The sequence below is a fragment of the Magnolia sinica genome, chromosome 5, assembly GCF_029962835.1.
Source record: "Magnolia sinica isolate HGM2019 chromosome 5, MsV1, whole genome shotgun sequence".
In the NCBI taxonomy this organism is placed as follows: Eukaryota; Viridiplantae; Streptophyta; class Magnoliopsida; order Magnoliales; family Magnoliaceae; genus Magnolia; species Magnolia sinica.
Genome location: NC_080577.1, coordinates 110,878,765 through 110,900,238, shown reverse-complemented (window position 1 = coordinate 110,900,238; position 21,474 = coordinate 110,878,765). Strand labels below are relative to the sequence as shown.

Here is a 21,474-nt window from a genome sequence, read left to right as displayed (position 1 = left end):
CCTTGGTTAAAGACTGCTTCGGCTAGGAGTGGAGGATCTTGGTGCCCTAAGCTCAGGAGAAATCTTTCAGAGTTTGAAATTTATGATTTAAGTAAATTGCTTGCCTTGTTGCAGGGCGCCCCTTTGCCTCTCTCGATTATGCCGAAAGATTCCATTAGCTGGTCACCCTCATCTTTAGGGAAATTCTCTGTGAAGTTGTTCTACAAGTCCTTGCCCGCTTCCTCTTTCTCCTCTCCATGTCAAACAAGCTCTATCTGGTGCTATGGGGTCCTGCTGAAGGCGGCTGGCTGCCTTTGGATGGCTCACAGGAAGGAAAAGAATTCTGATTATTGACAACCTTAGGAAGCGCATCATGCATATTCCGAATGGTTGCCCTCTGTGTCTCAAAGTAGAAGAATCAGTGGACCATCTCCTCCTTCATTGCCCGTTCTTGAGCGATATTTGGTGGAGTATCCTCAGAGGCTAGCAGGGGTGTCTTGGCTTATGCCTTCCTTTATAGACAATCTCCTCTCCAGGTGGCATGCGGATTTGGGTGCAGCCCTGGGTAGAAGAAAATGGAGGACAATCCTCCTAGCTATCTTTTGGGCCATTTGGGTTGAGCACAACAACTGATGTTTCAGAAATAGCTCCAGCTCAGTGGTAGGTGTGAGACCCGTACCCTAAAAGACCATTCGAGCATCTAACTTTCGGTATCGGCATGCTTTGGATAGACCAGATCAACGAGTTCCAATCAGACACTCTGTTTTAATATATTAATGATCCAAGACCCATACCCAATTGACCATACTGACTGTGATTTCAACGTCGTGCGGCACGTTCCATTTCGACGGCTAGATCGAAAGATGTGTGCCTTATTAGAATCAATGCATGGCATGCACCGTACATGTGTGCACATGTGACATGGGGCCCACTTAGTATAAAAAATATGGAAGGAATAGTAAAACGTCACTTTCAAATAAAAAAAAATATCTAACGCATTTACGCCTCACCCTTACTGCGTCATGCCTATCCCACGTCTCATCACCTCTATATTCAACGATGATCATACCATCCTCATGTATAAAATCATCTCCCGTCCATCTCAATGACTGCATGAAAGAAATTGAAAGGAAATAGAAATGATACAGAGAAAGAAAATATATAGTTAAATGAGAGATTAGAGGAGATTAGGAGGAAGGAAAGGCAATTTCAACCGTTCATATACATCTGGTGTCCAAATCAACCGTTGGGGTGAGTGCACGGGTCGTTTACCCACTTTTTTAATGTCGAGCCCATCAAATGGACTCCATCTTGACGTATCTGTTGATATTCAAGCCATTTTTCCGTTTTGCCATAAGGTGGGACCCACCTGTCCATACTACCTAGCATGGCCAACGTGTGGTCCACCTAGATGTGCATATTATTCATATATATGGGTTCCATAGTGGTGAAAGTTCATTCGATGGTTGGAATTCCATGTTTTCTTTTCCCGCTCTATTTATATGTTCTTGGGCTTTAATGGATATGCAAAGCTTGGTAGACCGACCATGAGTTGGCCAACTTTATAGACGGAGTTGATTAGTTACCTAGACCCTACTTATGTATTTACAAAAATAAACTGAGTAGTTACTGTCTAAGACGTGCAAAAGGTTTCTACATCAATAGGGTGGGTGAAGTTTTTCACTCGTATCCCCACCTTGAAGCGGATAGTTAATCCAAACCATCCATCGTCTTTTCCGGATCATTTTATGGCTGAAAGCCAAATATGGGGTAGATTCAGACCTCAAGTGGGACACATCGTAGGAAACAGTGGTGATAGTAATGCTCACCATTGAAACCTTCCTATAGATTTTCTAAGGCATTTATTGACATGATCGTACGTCCCTATAAGTGGTGAAAACACAAAGTGAAAGAGGTGGCCCTACCCATGAGACCTACTTATTGTATGTGTGGCATTGAAGCCATCTATCCATTTTGCTTGGCCATTTTAGGCCTTGGTTTCAATAATCCACCTGACTTGGATCTCAGATGGGCCACACTCTAGGAAATGGTTGGGACAACAAAGCCCACCTTGTTATTACTTCGCTCAACCCACACATGTGATCTATGTGGGAGAGAAACACAAATACCAGTTTTGATCCAAGACCCAGTGGACCCCACTAGGAAAGTAGTGGTGATTGAATGCTTACCATCAAAACTTCCTAAGACACACTGTGATGTCTCACCTGACGTATGGGTTTATTCAATCCTTTTATCAAGGGAATGATTCCACAGTGATGCATGAATTTTATGCACATGGTTCATCTATCTTGATAGTTTATTTCAGACAAGGGCCACCTAAATTTTGACATATCTTTTTAGACCACGAAACCACCGTGATGTGTGGCTTTTATCTACACTATCCATCTACTTGACATATCCTTGGGGCCACTGTTCCATGTGTGTTTAGCCACACCATCCAGTGAGTGTGGGCTGCTACGTGGCCACCTTGATAAATATTTTGTATGTCCATGCTACCTATCTATTTTGAGCATGGACCTAAAGATAAAGTTGATCCTTATCCTTGGTGACCACACATGGACAAAAGGGTCTACCCAAACTGTTCAACATGGGACCCACCTTGGGACACTTGTTTAAAGACCTACCATGACACCTACCTTTATGTATATGTTTTATTAGTGCCGTACATTTGCTTTAATAGCCAATTTTATGTTCATAAACCCAAGTACGGGGCCGATGCAAGTCTTAAGTGAGCCATGCCACATGAATATTTAAATTTCTACTAGGACCGTCATTCGGGTCCACGCTCTTTATCTTAAGCTATTTAATGTTGCTCATACATGATTGTGTGTACCAAAATTTTGGTAACATGCTATTATACCTGGCCCTGTTAAGGTCGACACTAATAATATGCTTAATATAAATCATACCATGCTCATTCATATGCTACACGCATCACCTGTATACCTGTTATGGATTCTAATTGATCATAGCATATGCCTTTTAGATTGATATACATAGGGGACCTGTATGAGACAAGGTTACCCGCATGATCATCTTATGACTTGATGCATGACTTGAAAGTGTGATTCATGCATAACGCATTATGTATGGCACGTTGCATCTACTCCCTAGCGACACCATGGAAGTAGTTCCGTAGTCGGGATATAGCTGGCGTATATGAGTATGGACACTGGAAACTATTGAGGTTACAGGGCGTCACAGGCATCCCTGGGTGAAAGTCCTTAAAACTTGTGGTGCCAGTAGGATGCTCCAATGTCTAGACCGAGTGGATTCATGAGCGCATGAGGGATGGATACTGGTAGGCCGCGTCTCCCACTATGTCGTGATCGATTGGAAGGGGGTTTGACCTTACCTATTCGGGTGAAGAGGGTTATATATTAGGTTGAGTTTGACCGGCTCGTGAAATTGGTTCGCTATCAGCGAGTCGGGTGTGTTTTCGTATACCATTGATGAGGCGGATAGTGAGGTCTCTTGCACTCGCCTGGTCTCGCGCGCGATGGGCGGCAACCAGTGTTGAAAGTGTTCTAGGCCCCGGTGATGATCCAATTGTAAACTGTTAAGAGATGTGGACTAGACATCAGGATTGACAGGTGACATATGATAACCATACATTCATGCAGCACTCGAGATTGTAGATGCATAAATATAATTCAGTATTATACAATTGTGGCCCGATCCCCAATATGTATGGGACTATTCAGGAGTCTATCATTCTGGAATTACATTACATGTTTGCTATAAAACTAACATGTGTTGTAATATATTAGGTTGAGTTTGACCGGCTCGTGAAATTGGTTCGCTATCAGCGAGCCGGGTGTGTTTTCGTATACCATTGATGAGGCGGATAGTGAGGTCTCTTGCACTCGCCTGGTCTCGCGCGCGATGGGCGGCAACCAGTGTTGAAAGTGTTCTAGGCCCCGGTGATGATCCAATTGTAAACTGTTAAGAGATGTGGACTAGACATCAGGATTGACAGGTGACATATGATAACCATACATTCATGCAGCACTCGAGATTGTAGATGCATAAATATAATTCAGTATTATACAATTGTGGCCCGATCCCCAATATGTATGGGACTATTCAGGAGTCTATCATTCTGGAATTACATTACATGTTTGCTATAAAACTAACACGTGTTGTAATATATTAGGTTGAGTTTGACCGGCTCGTGAAATTGGTTCGCTATCAGCGAGCCGGGTGTGTTTTCGTATACCATTGATGAGGCGGATAGTGAGGTCTCTTGCACTCGCCTGGTCTCGCACGCGATGGGCGGCAACCAGTGTTGAAAGTGTTCTAGGCCCCGGTGATGATCCAATTGTAAACTGTTAAGAGATGTGGACTAGACATCAGGATTGACAGGTGACATATGATAACCATACATTCATGCAGCACACGAGATTGTAGATGCATAAATATAATTCAGTATTATACAATTGTGGCCCGATCCCCAATATGTATGGGACTATTCAGGAGTCTATCATTCTGGAATTACATTACATGTTTGCTATAAGACTAACATGTGTTGTAATCTTGGGTGCGAGGCCCCTACCGGCATACGACACTGTGCACTACGACTCGTTCCTTCATCGTGCATTTTCATATTGTATATCTGTATATGATAATTAGCTCGATAGGCCTTTTACCTTGTATAACCTTGGTCTGACTGTTAACATTCATGACTTGGCAGCATAGCTCTCCATCATTTTCGCATACTCTGATATCGTTATACTTGTCATATCTATTGTGCACGCACACACGCACTCTCTAAGCTTCGTAGTAAGCTTACGCACATTATTTACCTGTAGGTTATGTTAGACAACAGCAGTAGTGAAGCGGGAGCACATGCCTGACCTTTTGGAGTTTTTATATATTAATTGTATTTCCCTTTTCAGTACTGTACTCGAATCCTTATGGATGTGTGTGATAATGTTTTGGCTTATGGTACATTCATGGCTATGCTTCTCCTTTAAAATAAAAAATAAAAAATAAAAAAAAAATTCCCTGAAAATCCTCCTTTGTGGAATTCCGTTTTCGAAACTTGGCGCAAGCTAGGAATCGAAATCGGGGTACCACGGAGGCTATCAGTACCAGATTCGGTTTATGGCGAATGAGCACCAGGAATTGGATTTGGGGCATGACAGTTAGAGTTGGGCATCGGACCGAGTCGGATCGGATTGGGTCCAAGTCGATTCGATCTGAAACCTACATGGGCTAACCCGAACTCGATCCGATCCGGGACCGAGTTCGGGACATCTGACTCGAACCGATCCGATGCACGGTTGGCCTGACCCAAACCGAGTCCGACTCGGTCAGGGAAACTGAATCGGATCGGGTTAGGTCTGTGGGTCAAACTATAAGGTATGTGTTATATCCAAATCGTCCATCCATTTGGAGAGTTCCTCTTAAGGCTTGAGCCGGAAAATAAGATAGATCTAAAGATCAGTTGGACCACACTGCAAAAAACAGTGGGGGATTGAACGTTTACCATTAAAACGCTTTTGGAGATCACGGAAGTTTTGGATTAATATGAAATTTGTGTTTCCTCTTCATCCATGTATTTTTAACCTTTTTTTTTTGAAAGATAACGAGACTTTAATTAAAAGAAAAGGAAAAAAAAAAAAAAAACAGAAAACAAGGACAGCAACCGATACTACTGAGATAGCAGACAAAGGCTACAAGCCAAGAAACAAAAGATTGGAATCCTTCATGGATTCTACATGGGTAGTCCATTCAATAATTAGCGATTTAGCTCTAGATAACACCCAACCCGCAGAATTTGCAGAATCCCGAAAACATCTGCCGTTCCTATCAAAGATATGTATATTTTAACCTTATTAACGGATTAGATGGAAAATAAACGTTATGGTGGGCCCAACGAATTTTTTAACGGTGAAAATCATTATCCTCGCTGCTATTTTCGGTGTGATCCATTTGAGCTTTAGATATGATTCATTTTATTTTATTTTTGCAAATGCTCTAAAATTATCACGAAAAATGGATAAACGGTATGGATATAATAAATACATCATTGTGGGGCCCATGTAATTTTGATCTCATTTGAACCCTTCGTACATCTCGGAGCTCGAGGCGAGGCTCCGCTCGTCTTTGCGAGACATGTATCTACACGAACGCAGATTTCCTGCGAAAGCCTTTCGCAGGAACGCTGGGCACCCAGGTGGGGCCCACTATCGTATTTTTGAGAAATCCTCTCCGTCCATCTATTTTTTGAGTTCATTTTAAGATATGAGGCCAAAAATGAACCGTATCCAATGCTCAAGTAGGCCAAAAACGTGATAATTGAACGTCCACAGTTGAAATATTCGTGGGGCCAAAAAAGTTTTGAATCATGCTATTATTTGTGTTTTCAGTTCATCCCAGAACAAATGACATTACTAACGGTATGGATGGCATGTAAACATCACCCTAGAACCTAGGGAGGTATACAGTAGAAATTTCCTTAACCACCTTTTCCTTTAGTATGGCCAACTTGAGTCTTGTATCCTTCTCAATTTTGGTTTCATCTCCTAAAATGAGCTCACAAAACGGATGGACGAAGTGGATTTCTGAAAAACATCACGGTGGACCCCACCTAAGTTTTAAGCATAGCCTTTCGCATGAAATCCGCGTCCTATCTACACAGCCTGTTGTTGTGTTGACGTGCAGTGCATGGCACGAAACTGCGTTAGTGTACCGTATATGCATGTGGTTTATCCACCGTGCTAAGTAAACTCTATTGGGGCCCACCGTGAATGCATGTGGTTTATCCACGCCGTCCATTCGTTTTTCCAGATCATTTTATTGGTTGAACCCAACATTGGTGCATATCCAAAGCTCAAGTGGACCATACCAGTCTGTGAATGCTTCACGTTTACCGTACGGGTTACCCTCTCATTATAATATTCATAATCATTTTTTAGGCCCACCGAGGTGTGGTTCACAAATCCAGACCATTCATTATGTGTGTCCCACTTGGATGAGGGGTCAGACCAAGTTTCAGATGCATCCAAATTTTAGGTGGGCCCCACCAAGTGCTTTTATATGTTTTAGGAATGTCTTTGCATGATTTAGATGGTATGGCCCACCTGAGTTCCGTATACGGCTGATTTTTGGGATATCGCATAATTTAAAGGGGACCCATCAAATGTAAGGTGTTGATGTTCGACACGCATCACGGTGGGGGCCACATAGCTCGAGCTCATGGGAGAACTATTTCCCTCTCTCTCTCTCTCTCTCTCTCTCTCTCTCTCTCTCTCTCAGATCTCACTGCTCAATGTGTACCTCAAGGCTCGAGCCATGAGCCGAAAAAGGGATTGGCTACTCCCCTGCCACCGACCCATGGTTGATGGTTGGTGCTCTGTGGACCCACCATGATGTATTTATTTCATCCATGCCGTCCATCTATTTTTCTAGATCATTTTATGGTATTAAACTAAAAATGAGGTATATCCCGATCTCAAGTGGACAACATTTACAGGAAATAGTGTTTAATGAACATTGTGCGGATCGGATCCCAGATCGGATCGGTCCGGATTGGCCACTGATCCGAACTTGATCCGATGAACGATCGAATCTGATTGGCCCTACTAGATTCGCACCGATCTAGGCCGTCGGTTCGGTTCGGTTCGGATCGGGTCGGATCCACCGGATCGGGTCAGAAATGCCCAACTCTAATGACAGTAGGGGTGTTCTCCAGAGTGTTAGTTTTCTTTAGGACTAGGCCCCATAGGCCTTGGGGGGTCCTGTTGTTTTTTCGGTTTTTTAGGGTGTTTGGGGGTTTGCCTTCTGTAGAGCAGCCGGTTTTCTATTTTTTTTGGGTTTTTTTTTTGTTTTTTTTTTCTTTTGCCTTTTCTTTTCCCTATTGCTTCCTTTTTGTTTGTCTTGTTTCCCCTTTCCTTTTCAATAAAAATATCATCTTTCAAAAAAAAAAAAACATGCTCACAAGCTAGACATGGACATCCGCATGCCCAGACATGCCCAGTTGCAACCCCACTTTGGATGCATAAAACTACGACATATCAAGATTGTCAAGTTCTCTTACATCCTCGATTCTACAGTTTGTCATAATTCCTAGGCCTAGAGACGTAAAAGCAAGGAATCTCCCAACAAGAGAAAACTACTTTGTTGGTAAGCCCCATAACATGAAAATATGCAGTGTGTAGCACACAAATGCAAAAACTCACAGTACCTGATGTGGTACAGCATTTGTGCTCCCACTGGAAAGATTCCCTTTGAACCGCTTGTAATCAAAATGAATGACCTGTCATGGTAGAAAAGAACTGCATCACGACCCAATAAGAAAGAGAAATGCGAGTGTTCAAATCCTATTCTCCCGACACGTGTGATCCGAGTGATGGCTGATCAGGTGGGCCACACCATGTATGTGCAGCAGCCAGAAAAATATGCTGGTCCAGTCATTGGATGACCCACATAATGAAAAATGGGCGATGAATAAATATTGACCAACAATCCATGTTTGACATAAACGTGTGGCCCACATGATGACTGACCAGCCCAATTGCTGGGACACAACACATACACAGTGGAGCCCCACCAGATGAACGGCCATCTCGTGGGCACCTTCCACATTGCCATGCAATTTGGAGAGTGGGATTCAGTCCACTTGCCATAGCATGGCGATAAGAAAATCACAGAATCCCTTGCTTTATCAAAGCGACAGACTTCTAAATTCTCATAGGGCCCTCCTGGAATTCCTTCCAGATTATTCAAGTAAGAGGGAAATCTATCTCGAAATTTTGGGATTGAACTCTTAGCTTCAATGATGGAGCCTGAGCCCAAATGTGGTAGCTGCTGCCTGCTAGTAGTACAAAAAATACATATACGGAAGTAACTGATATGCAAGTTATCTACCTCTGCAAATTCCGTCAAATTTGGTGTGATATCCCTAATAAGGGAAGGTGTATCTGAAACCAAAACCACCTGAGGCCTTGCATCATTCTGTTGATAACTATGCAAGGCTTTCTTGATGCAATTCAATGCAGCCCGTATGGCCCTTATAGACCTGGAAGCTCAGAAAACTGTCATATTAATCAAGGTCAGAGTGGCATAGCCAATTAGAGTGTAAGAAAAGCATCTTGGAGAAAATACTCAATGTTTGATTGAGAATTTGTGTAGGCCAATAAATTGTACATGTGGACCCCACCTTTTGGTGACCATGCTAACCATATGGTGGACTTTTACTCGAACACATCCTGACATATCACAATATGATACATCAGGACTATATCCATTTTACCCAGGGCCATTTTTGGTGATCCAAACCATTTACAAGATGGGCCTCACTGTCAATGGAGATACCTAGTAATGAAACGCCCCAAATGGAATAGACGTAAGCGCTCTGGTTATTTAACCTTTTTTTTGTTGCATATTGACCGTCTCCATAAGCAAATGTTTTGTGGGCCATTGATTTGAAGGCCTACGATTTTGCAACCTTGAAGATTTTTGAGACAGATTACTTCATCGTAGTGCCAACTGTTTAGATAATTGACATGACCCCAAATGTAATTGGATAGAGTGTATCACAGTACGATACGTCGGGATGTATTCAAGCAAACCTCCATATGGCGGGCCCAGTCATGGAGGCCAGGCAAGCCCAAACATAGCAACCCCCCAACCCCCCATGCAATCAAATGATCCTAACAGTCAGATTGGGCACTCAATGAATGTGGATCATTGGTTGTGATTGTCCATTTTGACCAGAGGACAAGGATCATCAGATATGGGAGATATTTTGGCATGGCATCAACCCATGACGGCGACCACTAGATAAAACGGTTTAGGTTATAAAAAGGTGAGCTCCACCTGTATAATTGCTATGGTGAACAAATAAATGCATTTTTTTTTGTTTTAATCCAGCGTCTTCCATAATACCTCGGCCCATTATTTTATTAATCTTTGGATGCTCATTACAATCAATTTGAATTAGCTGAAAAGAAAGTAGTATCTTTCAAGCAATTGAATTTGCAGACTGCAAGGCTCCATTTTGACACAAAAATATATCATATGAACACAAAACAGATCAAAAGTAAGCTTGAGCAGAGTCACAAGATCGATGAGATATCATTTGGGGCTTTTAGTTTTTCTACCATTCAAAGACAACAAAAGTAGATTCGCCATTCCAATAACAATAATAATAAAGAAATAAATAGACCATATCACAGTTCTTCACAATTGATTCTTTTTCCCCCCTCTTTACATCAATGTTCTTCAAGAACAAGTGCTTCTTTTTTTTTCCACTTCTTTTGATACAATGGGGTACTTGAAAATGAACAAGGTTGACTTCATGAACGGGAAAGAGGTATTTTGTTTGTTCATCAACTCTTTCTTATGAAGAAAATAACAGAGAATAAGTTATTGATGATGATCATATGTCCATATATGACTAAATAGGTCCAATATATGTAATTGTTTAAGTGTGCACTCTGAATTCTTGCTTACAGCAGGAAAACTTTAGAAAATGCCATATACTTAAAAACATTCACAAGAACCATGGCCATGGGATACCTGATAATGTTAGAAATAAGTCAAGTAACTACAAATTCATCTCATGGTTCAGATTGATTTAGATCATTTGATGGAAAATGTGTCTCTGACGCTTGATTGGCAGGGATTTTCTTTTTCTTTTCTCTTTCCTTGTTCTTTTCTTTTGAACAACAATGGTACCAGGCCCACTATTGGGTGATCTAAGATGTTGGTCATGCAACAACATCGCCTTATCAGATGATCCTAGCCATTCAACAAAAATGGATTATAATGAGTAAATGACGTTCTTGAACCAGAGGGGAAAAAACTGGTTGGTTAGGATCATCTGATGTGGAGATTTTTTATATCCCCACCATCCACCAAGTGGCCCACCACACGAACAACATGGATCACCAAAAGGTGGGCCACATCAATGTTTGCTGGTTTGAATAAATGCTCAATTAAGCATTATATATTTCCTCATCTGAAAATAGATCAATCTGATCCTATGATTATTCATCACTCATATATTCCCGCGAGTTATAACTTATACTGTACTACGAATATTTTGTAACCATGTTAAATCAGTAAAAAATGCTTCCCCACCCAACCTAAGCCATATAAATCCACATAAACTCGCCCATCTTGCTGTCTAACCCATAGTTAGCAAAATACTAGATAGCTAAAAATGGAATGTGAAAATTTTCACATTAATTTGGTTTCACTCATTAAAAAGATGGTCAAATTTTCGGTCAGAGAGATGGAAACAAAAGGTCAGAGAATGAAAAGTATTGGTTTGATACAGTTTCGATTAAAAAACAGAGTGAAAGAAAAAAAGACTATAAATGCATGTGTGCATGTATTGTATGTAAGTAAGATTTAAAACCAGAGAGAGAGAGAGAGAGAGAGAGAGAGAGAGAGAGAGAGAGAGAGAGAGAGAATCTTCGATTAAAATGGATAGATGTCCATGAGTAAAATTGTAAATAGGTAAGTAAATGGTGGATTAGTATCATTCATTGCCTACCCTTCAGAAAAAAGAAGAAGAAGAAAAGGAAGAAGAAGTATCATTTATTGCCATTATTCAAATCCTTAAATTTCAAGTTGTCCTTGAATAAACGATATGTCTCCACTAAAAAATTTCACCTTCGTCTCAGTTCTATCAATGGATGTCAAATACCAATGTCTGTTTTTTTTTTTCCCTAAACCTTCCTCAAAAGAAACAAAAAAACAAAAAGAAGAAGAAAAGAAAAGGGGGGTTAATTCAGTTTGCCCAACAAACGAGTTTTTTACCCCCAATCTTCTGAATTTTAAATGTTGAAGAAATTGTATGAGTTTTCTTTTTTTTTTAAAAATAAAGTTTAAAATGGAGTTTTGCTAACTATGGTCTATCATGCAAAAAAAAAAAATTAGAATGCAGTTCACAGGATATTACCTGTTCATACGCATGCGCATGTGCAATGCCACATCAGGACCGGCGCTACCATTGAGAACCTGGTTCACAGCTTCTTCAACAACTTGTGAAGGAGATACGACGACTCGCATCAGCTCCCCGAATACATTAGGCCTAGACTGAAGAGCTCCTGGATCTCCAAATAAAAGAGAAGCCACATTCCTCATTCCTGGATGTACATTCTTCAAGAAAAACTGAGCTGCGACTGCATCTGTTGTGCCTTGAAACCTGCCACAGAAATTCAAAGGTAAATCTGTATAAGAGAAAAAGCTAGAGAAGTTCATAGAGCCTTCTGGAGACGGCAGCTTGCTGTCGCTACTATCTCCACGGTACAAATGACACATGTTGAGGGAAAACAGGAGTGTTAATCTGGTGGGCCATCATGAAGATAGACCATTGTGCAAAATCACAATGGTATTCTGCACCAAACATTGTGTGCCCATACTCCACAACAAAACCGTGTTGCAGAATGGGAAAACCGTCATTTTCTTGAGGTGACACGTGTCTTGTTGATCCATTTGAATGTTCCAAAAAGCTTTTCAAGTGATGCAGTCTTAACAACATGCTATCTGCTCAATCAAATGCCCTTTACTCCCTTGAGGGGTCAATCGCCTCATGCGGTTTTGTTTCCAGGTGTTCCATTATTCTCTTTGCCCCAAGGTTTTTGGGTATGCATGCTTTGTTCATAAGTTGGAATCGGGCCATGATAAATTAGATTCTAAATGAGTTAAATGTATTTTTCTTGGGTATTCTAGAACACAAAGGGGTTACGGGTATCATAGGCCTTGTCTTCAAAGACAAGTTATTTGTGCAGATGTTGCCTTCTTTGAGTCCACTCAATCCTGCTCAAATGGCCTATGCCTATTCAGGTTGAAGAAGACAGTATCCAAGCACCTCCTCCCACTGGTTTGTCCATTTCTGTTGCACCTACACTCAAAGTTTACTCACAGTGAAAATGAGAAGATAGTGCTGCCAACCATGATATGCCATTCACCATAGCTTCTTCTGAGCCTATTGATCCAGTCACTCTACCTATATCTCTTGATTTCTCTGATATCTTTATTGCTCTTAGGAAAGGTAAGCGTACATGTACTAACCACCCTATCTCTAAATTTGATTATTTTCAGTGTTTGTCTTTTTGACGCAGGACGGCCCTCATTATGATGCATGCTCATGAACATAATTAAACAGCAGAAATAAAAGGAATAAATGATCTAAAATTCTAACAGTAATCATCATAACTGAGAAAATTATAAAGGAAACATGCAATGGAGCGGGCCATCACTACAACCATGGAGTATGGAATTCAATTACTACTCAGGTTGGATCCGGCGAGGGATGAGACCTCCCGATCTTGCATGGTCACACCCAATCGATCAATGAAGATCACTAGTCCGAAGAACCAAGAAGTTTCTCGGATTAGGGATTTGAGAATTTGGGGGTTTAGGGTTTAGATCGGTTCTCAAGATTTTGATCGAAGAAGGATTAGCCAAAACTGGAAAATAGAAGGAAGAAGATTATTACCTTGAAGAAGTTGGAGGGGCCCAATAAGAAATTAGAAGAAGATCAAGGGAAGAGAAGAAGCACCATTAGAGAGAAAAGAGGAAGGAGGCAACCAAAGGGTTTGCTTTTCATTAATCAATAGTTGAAATTCGTGTTTAGGGCTTTACCTCACTTAAATAAGCAAATAAAGACATAAAATTACTAAAATACCCCTAGGATAAGCAAATAAAGATATAAGATTACTAAAAGACCCCTAACTAAGTCAAAAAACGCGCAAATAACATAAGTATGGGAAAGTTTGGGCGCTCGGTCTTCTTTCTCCAATCTTCCTTCACATGTGTCTTCCCTAAGTGGGGTCTTCTATATGTCCAATCACATGTGAAAGGTCTTCAGTTCCTCAATATTCGCCTATCCACAAGGACGACACTTGTGGTTGGCGCTTTCTTCGTTGGTACACCTTGAATGCACCTGTGTCCGCATCAATTCCCCTCGGGTGAGAAAAACTCGACTCCGACGAGTTGAAACTTTTGTAGCGCTCGAGTAGATCTGGATCAATACCCTGCAATGCGTCGCCCGACAGCCACGTAGATTCAGACGATGGTTTGTTTTTCCACCTGACAAGATACCTTTGGAAACCCCCATCTCTCGTGGATACTATCTCGTCATCCAAGATTTCTTCAATTGCTTCTTTATGGGTAATGGGTGGAGGAGAGGGTGGAAGGGGTTGGGTAGCAAACTCAGAAAAAGGCCATGAAAGGGACGATGTATCAACAATGGGAGTATGGGCACGGACTAGATCTTCCACATTAAAAGTTGGATTAATGCTCATTTCAGGTGGAAGGTCAACCCGATACGCGTTGGACCCAACCTTTTGTAATATCTTGAATGGTCCAGCACTACGCGCTTGTAATTTCTTTGCAGATCCTTGAGAGAATCGCTCTGGCGTTATTCGCACCATTACATAGTCTCCTTCTTGAAATTCTTGCACTCTACGATGAGAATCAGCTGAAACTTTATAATCATCATTGCTCTTATTTAACCGCTGTCTAATATGTGTATGCAAATCATAAATATGGCGTGCGAATGCATCGGCTGACTCAGAAGACCTTTGGGTAACAGACATAGGTAAGAGATCTATGGGCATTCTAGGTTTATAACCACTTACAATTTCAAAAGGACTCAACCCTGTAGATCTATTAACTGACCCATTATAAGCAAGTTCAGCAGTTGGTAAAATTAGGTCCCAAGTCTTAACATGTTCACCCACTAGACAACGTAGAAGATTTCCAAGGCTACGGTTTACCACTTCAGTTTGACCATCTGTTTGTGGGTGGTAAGCAGTAGAAAATTGCAAACGAGTTCCCATAATGTGCCACAGTGTCTTCCAAAAATAGCTAGTAAATCGAACATCACGATCAGACACTATGGTTTTAGGTAACCCATGGAGACGCACCACACCATCAAAAAAAGAGACGAGCAACATGAGACGCATCTGACGTCTTCGAACATGGGAGGAAATGCGCCATTTTAGAAAAACGGTCCACAACGACAAAAACGGAATCGTGCTTTTTTATAGTCTTGGGAAGCCCGAGCACGAAGTCCATACTAATGTCCTGCCACGGAGCATGTGGCACTGGCAATGGCGTGTACAGCCCGGTATTTTGCTTTCTTTGCTTTGCCAGCTGACATGTTCGACACTGCCCTAAAACTTTGGCTACGTCTCGCTTGAGGCTTGGCCAATAGAAACGATCTTCCACGAGGGCAATGGTCTTATCACGACCAAAATGGCCAGCTATCCCTCCTGAATGAAGCTCCCAGATGAGGAATTCACGAAGGGACATATGGGGAATACAAAGTCTGTCTCCCTTGAAAAGAAAGCCATCTTTAAGAACATATTCACCCATAATATGCTGGTCACTAAAGAGCGATGCGTAAGTACCCCCAAAATCAGGACATATGGGGTATTCATTTTTCAGTTGCTCAAATCCGACTACCTCTACACTCAAGGAGTTGAGCAACGCTACTCTCCTACTAAGGGCATCCGCTGGTTTGTTTTCAACCCCGGCCTTGTGTTTCAAAACAAACGAATATTCCTGAAGAAACGCTACCCACTTGGAATGCCTTGGGTTGAGTTTCTTCTGAGAATGCAAATATCTCAAAGCCTCATGGTCAGAAAACAAAACGAATTCTTGCGGTAGGAGGTAGTGTCGCCAATGTCTCAGGGATTGCACTACCGCATAAAATTCTTTGTCGTAAGTGGAGTATTTTTGTTTTGCCTCATTCAGTTTCTCACTGAAATAGGCCACTGCGTGTCCTTCTTGACTCAACACTCCACCTATACCGACACCAGATGCATCGCACGCTACTACAAAGACTTTAGAAAAGTCAGGTAGACGCATGACAGGAGCTTCCACCATCTTGCCCTTAATTTCTTTAAAAGCCTTGACGGCGGCTTTGGACCACACGAACTCTCCTTTTTTCATGCACTCGGTAATGGGAGCCATGATCGTGCTAAAACCCCTAATGAACCGACGATAAAAAGTTGCTAGGCCATGAAAACTTCGCACCTCATGAATGTTCCTTGGTTCTGGCCACTCAACTATGGCCCTGACTTTTTCAGGGTCTGCGCGCATCCCTTCAGATGACACTATAAATCCTAAGAACACAACTTGGCTAGACATGAATGCACATTTCTTAAGATTAGCGTACAACTTTTCCTTCCTAAGGACACTACAGACCTTCTTTAAATGTTCAAGGTGTGATTCCTTAGTGGTACTATAAATAAGAATATCGTCAAAGTACACCACTAAGAATTTTTCCATGAACGGCCTCAAAGCTTGTGTCATCACCCGCATGAAAGTACTGGGTGCGTTAGTCAAGCCAAAGGGCATGACCAATCACTCATACAGCCCATCTTTCGTCTTAAACGCCGTCTTCCACTCATCTCCTGGGCGTATACGGATTTGGTGATATCCACTCTTGAGGTCTATCTTGGAGAATATAGTGGACCTGGCCATCATTTCAAGCATATCATCAAGTCTAGGTATAGGGAACCTATACTTAACAGTAATTTTGTTTATGGCACGGCTGTCCACACACATGCGCCACGTGCCGTCTTTCTTTGGCGTCAACAATGCAGGCACGGCACACGGGCTCATACTCATTCATACTCTCTTGGATGAAACCCTTTTGCAGAAGCTCATCAACTTGCTTCTTCAACTCTGCATGCGCTGCAGGGTTCATCCTGTAGTGAGGAAGGTTCGGTAGAGTAGACCCTGGGACAAGATCAATGGCATGCTGTATGTCCCTCATAGGTGGCAACTCATTCGGTAAGTCTTCAGGAAATACATCACTGTATTCCTTCAGGACCGAGGTCACCTCACAGGGCAACTCTGATGGAACCTCAGGTGTAATTTCTCTAGCCACAAGGGCATACACCATAGAATTCTCCTTAGCCTCTTTTTCAAACTCTCTTGTGCTGATTATATATAAAGACTTAGGTTTGGATTTCCCCATTTCTCTAGGCTCACTTGCCTTCTCATCCTTCTTCTTCCCTAGTGTATTCTCAGGTGGCATGGGATTAAGTTTGATCTTTTTACCATTATACATAAAAGTACACGCATTCGAACGGCCAAAGATCGTGACATTATTATCGAATAGCCACGGTCTACCTAGGATAACATGTCCCACATCCATAGGAAAAACATCACACCACAGGGACTCTTTGTATGACCCAAACTCGATGGGGACTAGACATTGCTGGGTGACAGGTAGGGATGTCTTGTCAACCCAAGAAACTTTATACGGGTCTGGATGAGGTGTGGATTTCAGTTTTAAGCGATCTAAGGTGCTAGTGGAAATCACATTCTGACAACTTCCACTGTCCACTATCACCTTACAATTCTTTTCACCACACTTGGCAATAGTGTAGAAGATAGTGCTTCGACGCCAGTCAGCACTACTTCTAGACTGAGCTAACACACGCCTGACTACTGCAAGCGTTGCTTCTCCATCCACTTCTTCATCAGTAAGTCCTCCTTCAGGGTGATACTCTTCAACTTCATAATCACCCTGGTCATCTCCACCCTCGTGGGGCTCGCCTATAACTAAGGCTCTCCCACGGCTCTTCGTAGGACACTGATTAGACATGTGGCCAAGGTTGCCACACTCATAGCACCTCACTTGGCTCATATTACTAGGACCGGCACCAAGAACCCCTTTGCCCTTGTCTTCCCTAGGCCTAGGCGGAATGGTCGCCTGTGCCCTAGGTTGATTACCAATATTAGGTCTAGTTCCTTGGGAACTAGATCTAGCATTGGAGTCTCGGGACTCAAAACGACGAATGACAGGAGCCTTCAGATACTGCTCTAACTCCTGCACGACTTGATATGCTTCATCTAAGTCCGTTAAGGGCTGAGTAATAAGCTCGCGCTGAAGATCCGCACAAAGGCCCGTCTTAAAACGCGAGAGCGTTACTAGAGGGTCTTCTCGGATATCACATCGCATCACATACTCTTCAAATTTAGCGATGTAGTCAGCGGCAGGCATTGACCCTTGGCGTAAGGATTGCCATTGGTCAAGGAGCTTCTGACGGTATGAGAGAGGAAGGTATTTCTCCTTCAACTTCTCTTTCATCTCATACCAATGTGTGATAGGGGCTCTACCAACTCTCTCTATCCTACGCTCGGTGTTGGTCTAGAAGAGCTTGGCCTGACCCACAAGCTTCATCTTAGCAAACCGCATTTGACGGTTTTCTGACATGCCATACCACTCAAAGTAGTGGTCCATGTCAGCAACCCAGTCAAGGAATGCCTTGGGATCCAAGCGCCCATCAAAACTCGGGGCCTCAACTCTCACACTCTTCATCGCACGCTCATCTGGATCATAACGGTCTTGATGACCACATGTGGCTCGTACCTCTCGCACCACACCACGACCGTTACCACGATCTCTATCCTCACTACCACCACGTGTGGCAGCACGTTCTTCCATGATTCCTTCCACTTGGGAGTGCGCATCTTCCCCTACAGCGGGGTTTTCCTTTTGGGACGCCTCTAGTTGCTCCACCTTAGTCATGGTAGTGGTAATTTGGTTCTCAAGGCGGGCAAACTCACGCCTTTGACCTGCTTCTAGGGCGGTTATCTTTTGTATCAATTGAGCAAGTTGCTCAGATAACTGCTCGTTATTCATGGTAGGTTGAAGTCTGAAACCTCTACCTCTTCTCGTGGGCATACAATGAAGACTTGAACCAAACTCTACCTAACTAGACTACTAGGTGTTATGACTTTCAAGATGGATGCGATGAATGCAAAACTACTATGAACTGACACAATTAAGTTGAAACAGGAAACAACTCAAATCTGAAAATTTTCCAGATTAGGAACTTTTTAAAATTGGAAAGTTTCTAAATTGAAAACTTTCTAAACCTGGAACTTTCCTAAGTTAAACCTAAAAATCAAAACCCTAATTTGATAACTCGATCTAGACAAAAACCATGCAAGCCTAGGCTTTGATACCAAATTTGACGCAGGACGGCCCTAATTATGATGCATGCTCATGGACATAATTAAACAGCGGAAATAAAAGGAATAAATGATCTAAAATTCTAACAGTAATCATCATAACTGAGAAAATTATAAAGGAAACATGCAATGGAGCGGGCCATCACTACAACCATGGAGTATGGAATTCAATTACTACTTAGGTTGGATCCGGCGAGGGATGAGACCTCCCGATCTTGCATGGTCACACCCAATCGATCAATGAAGATCACTAGTCCGAAGAACCAAGAAGTTTCTCGGATTAGGGATTTGAGAATTTGGGGGTTTAGGGTTTAGATCGGTTCTCAAGATTTTGATCGAAGAAGGATTAGCCAAAACTGGAAAATAGAAGGAAGAAGATTATTACCTTGAAGAAGTTGGAGGGGCCCAAGAAGAAATTAGAAGAAGATCAAGGGAAGAGAAGAAGCACCATTAGAGAGAAAAGAGGAAGTAAGCAACCAAAGGGTTTGCTTTTCATTAATCAATAGTTGAAATTCGTGTTTAGGGCTTTACCCCACTTAAATAAGCAAATAAAGACATAAAATTACTAAAATACCCCTAGGATAAGCAAATAAAGATATAAGATTACTAAAAGACCCCTAACTAAGTCAAAAAACGCGCAAATAACATAAGTATGGGAAAGTTTGGGCGCTCGGTCTTCTTTCTCCAATCTTCCTTCACATGTGTCTTCCCTAAGTGGGGTCTTCTATATGTCCAATCACATGTGAAAGGTCTTCAGCTCCTCAATATTCGCCTATCCACAAGGACGACACTTGTGGTTGGCGCTTTCTTCGTTGGTACACCTTGAATGCACCTGTGTCCGCATCACTTTCACCTTTCGTAGATTTGCCCTATCTTTTTTCATCTCATTTTGTTCCTAAGTCATACCAGGACAACTTGTCACAAAAGGAGTGAAAGCAGGCTATGGAAGAAGAAATGGGTTTACTTCATCAGAACAACACTTGGGAGCTACTAGTCTTCCTGCCGGTAAAAGTATTATTGGTTGTCAGTTTGTGTATACCATTAAATTTCAACCCGATGGCATAGTTGAGTGATTGAAGGCTCGCTTATTTGTTAAGGGATATACTCAGACTCTTGGCATCAATAATATTGAAGCCTTCTCTCAGATGCAAAGTTTAATTCCATTCACATCATTCTATCATAAATGAACACTAGGAAGAACAATTATATTTAGACAAAAAAAAAAAAGAAAGAAAGAAAGAAAAAGAAATACCCAAAGAAACCTAAAAACCAAGGGAACAACACACTTGCTAAATATGATGAAAAATGCATTGATAATATGAAAACATCTCAATACCTACAATACCAAAATATGGCTAGGATGCAATATAAAGATTTTACGTTTAAAATTGTAGTATCAAATTGGAAAGGTAACAAAGAAAAGGGATGTGTGAAAATGTGTCTCAAAACTGGTGGTGATTTTGCTCCTTTGAATCCCATAGAATAAAATGAGGTTGAACCAAGAGCATCGCATTAAAGCCCCTAGATCTGCAAATCACTTTTGTATGGCCCATTGATAGCCAAAGATGATTCTAAGAATGTGATTAAATGGGAATTTAATGTGGACTTGGAACCACGGAGGCTCTCTTTTCTAATGAGCAATGAAAATATTGTTAAAAGGTATGGAAGAAACTAAAACCGCACAGGCTCAAGAGCAAAATGGCCTTGCACTATAAAGACAATTGCAACACTAGCCTCATAGGCTAGCACCCGAAAGACAGAAAAGGAAACACCACAGCCCAAGTAAAACCCCAAAGACCTATCTTCTGTCCACCACCTAGAGACTAGGCCCCTACGATCCCTCTTTGGCTAAAGAATCAGCCTCATCGTTTGCATTTGGAGGGACCAAAGATAGACTAGGCTTTTGATCGCACTTCTCCAAAGCTTCCCTGACCATATCAGACACCCTCCATGGGCAAAGCCCCACTCCTAGCCCAAGGAATGGTGTTACTAGAAGCCCCACTCCTACCAACGAAGCTCTTTTTATTTCCAGTGACACACATAGTCCGGTTGCCTCATTGAACGTATCCTTCTCTCATGTTCAGAAACACTAACTGAAAACCTGATGCCTAAGGTGAAGTGACGAGATTTTGGGATCTTATTTCCTATGTTTGAAGTATCGATATCGCTACAAGTTTCGTTGGCCACAGATACAGAAACAATATCAATATCGCCGTAACCGGAAATGCGGGGAAATATTGAGGAACCATGGGGAAAATGATGGAAATTTTCAGTGAAACTTCAGGAGATGCTAAAATATACATATTTGCATATTTAGGAATTAAAAAAATGCAAAAAGAATGCACATGTAATAAGTTTCCATTTAGTAGGGGCCTAAAAGCATGTGATGTCGTGAGAAACCAATCCAACCATACCATCCATCCATCCAACCATACATCTATCGATATTTCAAAATATCGACATCACAAGATATTTTGCCAAGAAATCATCGAAAATTGGAAAGGAAACAAAAGA

General features: G+C 41.9%; 1 protein-coding gene across 1 annotated transcript in view; it reads right to left on the bottom strand.

Moving 5' to 3' along the window:
- The window catches only part of LOC131246692 (uncharacterized), a 37,420-nt gene that overhangs the window by 7,453 nt on the left and 8,493 nt on the right, over window positions 1–21,474 (bottom strand). The window contains exons 4-7 of the mRNA XM_058247042.1: window positions 11,918–12,163; window positions 8,875–9,025; window positions 8,192–8,263; window positions 996–1,088 (exon numbers count right to left, since the gene is read on the bottom strand). Of these exons, the coding sequence (XP_058103025.1) occupies window positions 996–1,088; window positions 8,192–8,263; window positions 8,875–9,025; window positions 11,918–12,163 (562 nt within the window). The remainder of the gene's footprint in view (window positions 1–995; window positions 1,089–8,191; window positions 8,264–8,874; window positions 9,026–11,917; window positions 12,164–21,474) is intronic.